The sequence below is a fragment of the Salvelinus sp. IW2-2015 genome, unplaced genomic scaffold (genome assembly GCF_002910315.2).
Source record: "Salvelinus sp. IW2-2015 unplaced genomic scaffold, ASM291031v2 Un_scaffold2537, whole genome shotgun sequence".
Lineage (NCBI taxonomy): Eukaryota > Metazoa > Chordata > Actinopteri > Salmoniformes > Salmonidae > Salvelinus > Salvelinus sp. IW2-2015.
In genome coordinates this window covers 47,473-57,870 of record NW_019943850.1, presented here as the reverse complement: position 1 = coordinate 57,870, position 10,398 = coordinate 47,473, and the positions used below count along the sequence as shown (strand labels likewise).

At 41.2% G+C, this 10,398-nt stretch overlaps 1 protein-coding gene across 1 annotated transcript; it reads right to left on the bottom strand.

Annotated features, from left to right (window-relative positions):
* Positions 1-358: 358 nt before the first annotated feature.
* olfcn1 (olfactory receptor C family, n1) lies at positions 359-3,822 on the bottom strand. The gene is given in 6 exon segments (XM_070440428.1): positions 359-1,245; positions 1,677-1,800; positions 2,062-2,184; positions 2,533-3,105; positions 3,335-3,620; positions 3,728-3,822. Coding segments are annotated over 6 exon segments (2,088 nt in total).
* Positions 3,823-10,398: the final 6,576 nt, after the last annotated feature.

The window sequence follows — 10,398 nt, the reverse complement described above, 5'->3', positions numbered from 1 at the left end:
ACAATGTTCATGAGATTTTATGATGAGTTATTTATTAGCATTTGACTTATCTGCACACATCTTGGTAAAACAAGTATATACTAGAATTAAACAAGCAGTACATAAAAGGCTGATTAGTAGGCATTCATGCTGAATGTTATAAAATACTTTCCCTAGATTTGCTCAGCAGCAGCAGGGGGAATGAAAAGGATAAGTTATACAATATTTGACAAGTAGTGTAGTACAGAAAATACATATTTTTCAAATGTGATTTGTTAGCACTCAGCAATCTGAGAAGAAATGTTTTAAAGTGCTACACGAAAGCAAAGCTTTTTACATACTTTAATAGCCATAGCTGAGCACATCACAAGTGTTTGTTTCAATTCCTTCCCATGACATGTTTCTTGGTATTTTTCTCTGGTTTTATAAAAAGTATATAACATTTTGGAGCAAAAATACAAATCAATAATCCAAAGGAGGAAGACAGAATAGCAAAGATCTCCACAGCTACAGTGAACTTCCCAGGAGAYCTGACATAAGCTGGGATAAAGGTGATCCAGACTGCACAGAATATGAGCATGCTGAAGGTGATGAATTTGGCCTCATTGAAGTTATCAGGCAGCTTCCGAGCAAGAAAAGCCAGAACCAAGCATATCCCTGCAAGAATACCTATATATCCCAACACTGCATAGAATGCAGTCTCGGAACCAGTATTACATTCGAGAACTATCTTCCTATGACTATATCTGAAGTCCCTGTAAGGCGGGTTCAGGTTTAGCCACAGCACACAGATAAATATCTGAACCACGGTGCAGGAGCACACGATGATCCTCTGCTGGGAGGGCCCAAACTTCCCTGCCATGTTGTTGCCGGGCAGCGTAGCCCTGAAGGCTGTTACCACCACGATAGTCTTGCCCAGCATGCAGGAGATGCAGAGGGCAAAGGTCACCCCGAAGGCGGTGTGGCGCAGCATACAGGTCCAGGCGGTGGGCCTGCCGATGAAGGTGAGGGGACAGAGGAAGCACAGGAAGAGAGAGAACAGCAGTAGAGAGCTCAGCTCAGAGTTACTGGCCTTGACCACTGGTGTGTCCTTATAGTGGATGAACACCAGCATGGTGGCAAACGACAGGCAGGCCCCGAGCAGGGACACCATAGTAAGGGCGATCCCCATTGGTTCGTGGTAAGACAGGAACTCGACTGTTTTCAGGATGCATTGGTCCCTCCCGTCGTTGGACCAGTACTCCTGTGGACAGGGGCTGCAGTCCGCTGCTCCTGAATAACTCACACACAACACCAGCTTATAGTTCATTAATAGCACAAATTAGTTTTCATTTTGACTGTGGATACKTGTTGATTTTGCAGTGTGTTGACTGTAAACGTACCTGTTGATTTTGCAGTGTGTTGACTGTAAACGTACCTGTTGATTTTGCAGTGTGTTGASTGTAAACGTACCTGTTGATATTGCAGTGTGTTGACTGTTGGCTTACCTGTTGATATTGCAGTGTGTTGACTGTTGGCTTACCTGTTGATATTGCAGTGTGTTGACTGTTGGCTTACCTGCTGATATTGCAGTGTGTTGACTGTTGGCTTACCTGTTGATATTGCAGTGTGTTGACTGTAAACCTACCTGTTGATATTGCAGTGTGTTGACTGTTGGCTTACCTGTTGATATTGCAGTGTGTTGACTGTTGGCTTACCCGTTGCATTGGCTATTGTCCCATCAGCACAGGGGATGCAATCAAAACAGCAGACAGATTTTCCTTTGATTTGGGCTTTTCTGGTTCCAAAAGGGCAGATTTGAGAGCACACTGCTTCAGGAATCTAATGAGGAAAGTACATATGTATAGTAGTAGTATTATATTATATTATTAGTAGTAGTATTAGTATACATGTTTGCAATTTTCCATGTAAATAAATATATAAATTATTGTAATGCATCTTTCTACCCGAAATATTCTGTCAAAGGTGTGCTGCTATAGCTACCGATTTCCCTGTCCTCCAGACTATGCTATCTTCCTGGATGCTGAGCTCGTAGGCCTGGTTAGCAGCTAAGCCAAACTGGCCCACAGTCACATGCTGCACCTGCCCTGCCCTCAGCTGCCAGTTGATGACGTCATACGAGGCAGGGGGGTCTCCATTTTCGTCAAAGAACACAGCCTCACCGAATTGATTTATGAAATGCACAGTCTTCAGTTGATCACTGACCTATCGATTAGAAGAAGGAGAAAGATGAATGTTTTTGCATGAATAGTAGTAGGACAAGAAAAAAGCCAATGCTTTTTGTCCCCCTCCTCAGCTCACCTCATTAGGCTGTATCTGTGATAGATTTACACATGGTCTCATAGTGCTTTCCCTTTCTTTTTTGCAAAATATTAAGCGATGAAGGGCGTGTGCAACAGCATACACTGCCTTATACACATTATACGACACTCTCAGCTGTGTGACGTTGAAGAACAGATCCTGTGAGTCCACAAGTGTCTCCGCTCCAGTACACGTCGTACTGCTCGTCTCAGAGACTGAGGGCTCACCGGCTGAGAGAGGCCGACAACCCACCATCTTCTCCCAGAAATCCCTCACGAAGGCAGCCTTTCGATCTGTGTATGGACTGATGCCCATGAGAAAGTGTCGTAGTTTTGGGATGGCCATCTTCCGCACCACAAATCCTATGGCACCGCCGAAGGAGCTGTATATTTCAGGAGTGGAGGGCCGGGCTGCTGTGATCCAAGCCTCACTGGCGATCCACTGAATGTGCGTTATGTTCTGCCTCACCACCTCCRTCATCAGCGGGTAAAGGTCACCCTCAGGAACAAATGACAGGATGACTCGGACTGTTGATTGTTTGATCATGTCCACCACATCAAGGATTTTACTACTTGGGTAGGTGCGTAACACCGTCCCAACGAACGCAATGCAAACCCCAAGTTTTTTAACCTCTTCAGTGAAGGCTTGGACCCCATTCCGGCCATAGTCATTATCGGACTGTATCGCCCCAATCCAAGTCCAGCCAAAGTGCTTGACCAGGGCTGCTAAAGCCTTAGCCTGATGGTAGTCGCTGGGGATGGTGCGGAAGAATGTGGGGTATTTACCTTTATCACTCAGACATGCACATGTAGAGAAGTAACTGACCTGATAAAAGGCAGAAAAAATAAATAAATAAATAAGAGAACGAAGAAGAAAGTCAATGAAAAGCTTTCTATCTTTACTCTAAGTATTATTTTTGATTTAAAAGCTTTACAGTTATGAGAACACATCACACACCTYACATGCAAACATTACAGGATACCAAGTAAATCGGTATTGTACATKTTTTCAATTTAGCTAGACACCCATCACAAATGAAGCATGTGGCTCTTACCATTGGCACTCTGAATGGTCCCAGTGTTCCAGCCACAGCCAGGGACTGAGAGGAGCCTGATTCAGCTATAAGGGCAGATATAGTAGGTAGGCATGGGGCAGTGGGCTCGATCTCCTCTGGACTGCTAACCAACGTCAGAGCAGCCCGTAAAGTATTGGTGGGAGATGCACACGAGTCAAGGATCCTGTAGCCTAGGGAGACGTTGGGTAGTAGACAACTGTCTTTGTTTATTTCATCAATCGCAAACATCATCACTTGGGTCCAGCGAAAGGCCCGCATGTCAAATCTGCCAGAGCAGGTTTTCAGGAGAAGAAAAGGGTAAAAGAAAGAGTTAATAATCAGAACGAACAGACATACACACAACTGTTATCTCATGGTACAGACGGGTGGCACACTTACCCAGCACACTTCACTTTATCAGGCTCCTTCACAAAAGAGGCACTGCTGTCCTCTTGTTTGTTGAATACAGGGAAAATGCCCCCTATCATGACATCCCCTGCTTTGAACAAACTAGGCATGTCAAACCGGCCCAATAGTTCACAGGCAAACACTGTGTGGATGCAGAGCAATGGCAATGAGCCGAGTATGACCCTCTCTAGTTCACACATGATCGTTCAGCATCTTGTGAGCGGGTTCCGTTCTATGTCTGGGCTTTATATACACCTCTGTTCCTGTTGGGGATGTGTGTGTGTGTGTGTGTTGGGCATGTGTGTGTGTGTGTGTGTGTGTGTGTGCGTGCGTGTGTGTTTGTGTGTTGGGGACAGGCAGGAGGTGTGCCCACTGGAAAACCTCCTCAGTGATGCTTCTCCCAGAGGGTTCAGCACTGGCATTCTTGGATTGGCACCACTTGGCAAAAATAGTGGGTACAACAATATGATATACACATAGCTTAAAGGGGACTATAGAACAATAGAGAATAAAGAACCTATTTATGTTGTAGAGGGGGACTAGAACCTTTAAAAACATGGAATTCTCATTCAAAACGTTTTAACGGCTTTATGGAACGATAAACATGGTAGTAACACTTTACAGTAAGGATCTTTAAATAGCTACCACACCTTTAAGCTAACTTTACTGGACTTGACTTTGCAAAATGTAGCTGAAGTTTATTTTAAGAAAAGCGAAGAATAGATTACAGTTTGTCTTGGCACTCAGGGCGAGGAACCATCTATCATCTATTAGAAAGGGAACGAGGCATCATGAACGRGTTTGTAATATATAGCAGTACCGGTGTGGCCAGAAGAGGGCGCCACATGCCTGTTTCTAATGTGAGGTTGCGTCACTTCTTCTCGGCAAGACAAATATTTCACTAATATCATCAATATCAATAATTCATAGCACTTTTTTGTGCTCATTCAATAGTTGTTGATTAAGCAGAATCCTGTTGAGTAAGAATGCTAAAGGGTTACATGTTGACAATGTGGCCTTTTATCTTTATAGCCCCCCAGTATCTCTACTTGCACATTCATCTTCTGTACATCTATCACTCCAGTGTTTAATTGCTAAATTGTAATTACTTCCCCACTACGGCCTATTTATTMCCTTACCTCCCTAATCTTACCTCATTTGCACAAACTGTATATATATTTTTTTCTATTGTATTATTGACTGTACGTTTGTTTATTCCATATGTAACTCTGTGTTGTTGCTTGTGTCGCACTGCTTTGCTTTATCTCTGTCAGGTCGTTGTTGTAAATGAGAACTTGTTCTCAACTGGCCTACCTGGTTAAATAAAGGTGAAATAAAAATAAAAATATACTGTATCTAAGCTGGAGGCAGCTAGAGGTGGCCCTTTATCTAACTACCGTCAAAACGGTGAGTTGGTAATGATAATGTTGCTGATTCCTGTTTTCATTTATTATTGATTTATAGCCGAATGTCAAAACAATGGTTTTAAATGTCCAAATTCCAAGACATAAAATTACTCCCTACTTGCACTTTGATACAATAGTACCATATAAACTGCACACGCACCAACTTTTACCAAGCGGTCACTTCAGACTGAAACTGATGAGCTTTGTTCTTAGAAAAAAATATGCTCTAGAACCTAAAATGGTTATTGAGCTGTCTCCATAGAAGAACCCTTTTTGGTTCCATGTAGAACCCTTTCCACAGGGGGTTCTACGTGGAACCCAAAAGGGTTCTACCTGAAACCAAAAAGGGTTATTCTATGGAGACAGCTCAATAACCATTTTTGGTTCCCTTTCCACAGGGGGTTCTACATAAAGTAATCAATAGTAAACAATAGTAAGCGCAAATTAATCGCTCACATCGATATTGTATTGAAATCAAGGCAACTGGGACAATAACCATGACGACATGTAGCGTTTGCTCTCCTCTAACAGACAATGAACTTGTGGATACTAACAGTCAATAGATGAGAATGTGTAATTTCTCTGTGAGAAAATGTGTATTTCAGACACATTTTCTCAGGAAACACAACACTTTTTTGGGCTGGATAATTTCAACGAATCATCACATCATTGGTTTTTAAATAGCGGCAAGGGTTGGCTTTCATTTGAGTGATAGCTTAACCCTCAAATCCGTGAATTCATATCAGAGACTTTTATAGGAGGAGCCTCTAAATTACAGGTGCATTTGAGATCCCACAACAGACAGGTGCATATAACAAAAAAATATGATATTGTGATAACTTTAAACTTTTATAATAACATCACCAATCTGAGGTCAAAAGYATGTGTATTTCCTGTAATTCTTGTGTGGTGAAAACATTTAATGTAGTAACACGTTCTGTCCACCATAAGTAAATTAGCGTAAAATAAATAATTCCCAATGTCAAATGAAGAACATTCAAAATGTTCAACAAAAAAAACCAACAATTGTAACGGTTTTCTTCGGTGGAAGAAGGAGAGGACCAAAGCGCAGCGTGGTAAGTGTCCATAATGTTTAATTAAAGACAATAAACTGAACACTTCCAAATACAAAACAACAAACGTGAAAACCGAAAACAGTCCTATCTGGTGCAGAGACACAAAGACAGAACACAACCACCCACAAAACCCAACARAAAACAGGCTAKCTAAATATGGTTCCCAATCAGAGACAATGACTAACACCTGCCTCTGATTGAGAACCATATCAGGCCAAACACAGAAATAGAAAAACATAGAAACACAAACATAGACTGCCCACCCCAACTCACGCCCTGACCATACTAAATAAAGACAAAAACAAAGGAAATAAAGGTCAGAACYTGACAACAATGATATATATTTCTTACTACTTTAGAGAGTTAAAAAATTCACACAAGTAGGGGCGAGTGGGGTACGGAAGCAAACTTTCCCCATTGAAAACCATGCTGCCAAGCCTGATTTCAGGCATTAACGACACACATACAGATGCTGGATCTTAATTTGATTTTGTTGTTGAGATTTTTCCTGCATGCAAACTTGTAGTGTATTCAAGGTTTAAAAAGGCTTCTAACGTTTGTAATTTCCCCTTTAACATTTCAGACTTGTATATATAAATAAATACAACATAAATATATAATATTTATAAATAATACGTATAATATATATAATATTAACACGTCCAACCGGCTTCACAACAGCAGACCACGTGTAACCACGCCAGCCCAGAACCTGTCTGAGCCCAGCCACCCAGACAGCTGATAAAATTGTGGGTTTGCACAACCGAAGAATTTCTGCACAAACTGTCAGAAACTGTCTCAGGGAAGCTCATCTGCATGCTTGTTGTCCTCACCAGGGTTAGCAGTTAGCCAACACGAAGCTACCCTTAGTTACTGTATGTCAGAGAATYGTGGATTATTGGTAATTCCTGAGATGCCTGGAATCTCTGGTTCAAGACATGAGTAAAAAAAAAACTGTTATTGATTAGTAGGGCCTAAAACTGGAAAATGTAGGCTAATTGAAAATAGCAGATTGACATTAATTCACCAATGACCAAAGAACCAGGCGTATGTGTTCTCACGCATACCCCTCTCCTGCAGTCAAATGACCAACTTGCCCTTTATTGGCCTCATGGGTGGAATGATTTMAATATTTATTCATATTTGAAATAGAACAATACCGTTTGACATATAAACACCAGAATTGTTGACGTTTTTTGTTGTTGTTACATAATGMTGAACGTCTTCTGTATATATAAAGTGTAATATTGGGATGTAAACTCAAAATGGAACATGTTTTAAGTCTATATCTGACATAGTACAGGTGTCCTCTTTATTTTAAGCCAATACCCATGTGTGTGAGGTGTACACTTTTGTTTCAAAGTAGATTGGTTTGAGACAACCCAGAAACAGCCTGTGTGACTCTGATTTAGCCCACTGCTATATGTTTAGGCTTATACTGATGGGACCATACTGTACCTAGTGTGTTGATCACACCCCTATTTCAGCCTACCTGTTGGAGACCTGAATCAAATTTCAATGTAATGGACCCAGCTGGCTAATGAATGTCGTCTGTTGTGTGTGAGTTCTTTGTAATAATGAAAGGGAGGTTTAGGCCTCTGATTCTCACAATGGGCAGTACAACTACTATGTGCTCCATTCATTGCTATGTCAGTGAGGAGCCCAGCAGGCCTACAGCTCAAGCAGGTAACATACAGATGTAGGATCTTAATTTGATCACTCTTTTGTTGGCGAGAAATTTCCTGCMAAGCAYGAAAGGCAAACTTGTAGTGTATTTAAGCAATAAGGACCGAGGGGGTGTGGTATATGGTCAATATACCACGGCTAAGGGCTGTTCRTTTGACGCAAAGCGGAGTYCCTGGATACAGCCCTTAGCCATGGTGTATTGGCCATGTACCACAAACCCCAGAGGTGCCTTATTGCTATCAGAAACTGGTTAACAACGTAATTAGAGCAGTAAAAAGAAAGGTTTTGTTATACCAACCAGCCAATCAGAATTCAGGGCTTGAACCACCCAGTTTATKATTTAGATTTAAACAGGCTTCTAAAGTTTGTAATTTTCACTATGACATTTCAGACTTGAATTTGCCCTAACGYAAAATGTATCAACCCCAACAAAATGTCCATTCATTAATAATCCACATAATAATTCACATTTCCTGTTGCTGCACGATTATTTTAGCAAACTGGCTTAAATTAAGATGCTACATCTGTAGTGTTGACACTTCCAAACACCTCTATTCACCAGAGGTTCAAATACCTTTTTAAATTGTATAATGTCCTCTAAGGGTTAATAGACATACGTTCTCTGTTTCATTGATTGATTGTGGGATTACGTTATGGTCACCAGTTTATTACCCAGAGTTGAGTGTAATGATAGTATTGTGTATTTGTATTTAATATGGATCCCCATTWGCTGCTGCCAATGTATGTCGTATTGCACTTAAGGATGCTTTGTGCACAGTTGTAGGAAACAYTCACATAATTATTTATTTTTTATTGTTGCTTTATTAAGATGACATTAGATACATTTCTTAGGGGTGGCAGGTAGCCTGGCGGTTAGAGCGTTGGACTAGTAACCGAAAGGTTGCAAGATTGAATCCCAGAGCTGACAAGGTAAAAATCTGTCGTTCTGCCACTCAACAAGGCAGTTAACCCACTGTTCCTAGGCCGTCATTGAAAATAAAAATGTGTTATTGTTATTATTGTTATTAATTTGTTAAATAAAGGTACAATTATTGTGGTTACAAAGCTATTTTATTTCTATGGATAATATTAACAAGTGATTAGAAAACAATGAATTGATGTACAACAGGGATGGGCAACTCCTGTCCTCGGCGGGGCCTGATTGGTGACACTTTCCCACAACCCTATAGCTAACACACCTGATGAAACGAATTGCATTCTAAACTGAAGACCATGATTCGTTGAATATTGGAGTCAGGTGTGTTAGCTGAGGCTGGGGCTAAAGTGTGATACGAATCAGGCCACCGAGGACTGGAGTTGCCCATCCCTCGTGTACAACCTTTCAGTTGATGTGTTTAGACATCTAGCTATGTTGAATGTATCTCAATGATCAATTTATACCTTGTTGGTGCCCTGGAGGTTTGCAGCCATGCTGCTAATTGTACATGTATAAGAACAGTCAATAGAATGAACTTAGCTTGCATAGAAGGTAGCTTATTGACCAGAGAGACCAGCACAAAGCACAAGAAGGCCAGGAGTCCTATGTAGGTGAAAGGAGGGGAGACTGTTAACCAAAGTACACAGATCAGGACCTGTATGAGAGTGAAAGCCAGAYCACTGAGTCTCTGCTGTGGAGGACCAAACCATTTCATGACATTACTGGCTGGAAGTGTAGCCCTGAAGGCCATCAACACCACTATTGTTTTCCCCAGAACACAAGAGATGCAGAGGACYAAGGTGATCCCAAARGCTGTGTGACGCAGCATACAGGACCACTSKGAGGGCCGGCCAATGGCGGTGAGAGGTGAGAGAGAACAAAGAGTCTGTGTGATGAGCAGCAGGAAGCTCAGCTTGCTGTTGGCTCTGAGGATAGGGGTGTCTCTGTGAGATCTACTGGTGTAGATCATAAGCCAGAACAGAGCCGTTAGCAGTAGTCCTTCTTCCACCCAGCCAWAAGAGACACACTGATGTCTGCTCTGCAGGATATGTGGGATATAYTTACTAGCATCTGGTAAAGAAACACAGCATTTAGAACAATGCGAGGATTTTTACACTGTCAATAAGCAAAACATTAAAAAAGCAACATTGTAGCTTGAATAGATCATTGGTTATCTTTAATATGATTTGTGGTATTTAGGGTAAGATTATGCGGACTTAAATTGTTGTAGAATTCACAACATTTTCTACCTTGGCTTTCGGTCCTGATATATATTTTTTTATTTTAGCGTGATTTTCACACTAAATTTTAGGTTGWACCAAATGCTTGATCAGACGTTTTATTCAAACAGATTATTTATGAACAATTTGCYTTTCATGATTTGTTACAAAAACACYACCATTACTATAGAGGAAGAAGAGGAAGTCAACATTATATCAGTCACAATTCACAAGTGGATTTTTCCTCACCATTTTTCTGACCGTGTTCTCTGTCAGTCGTCACTTTTAGGTTGAAACAACGTGATACTATTGTGTTAGCATCACTCCATCT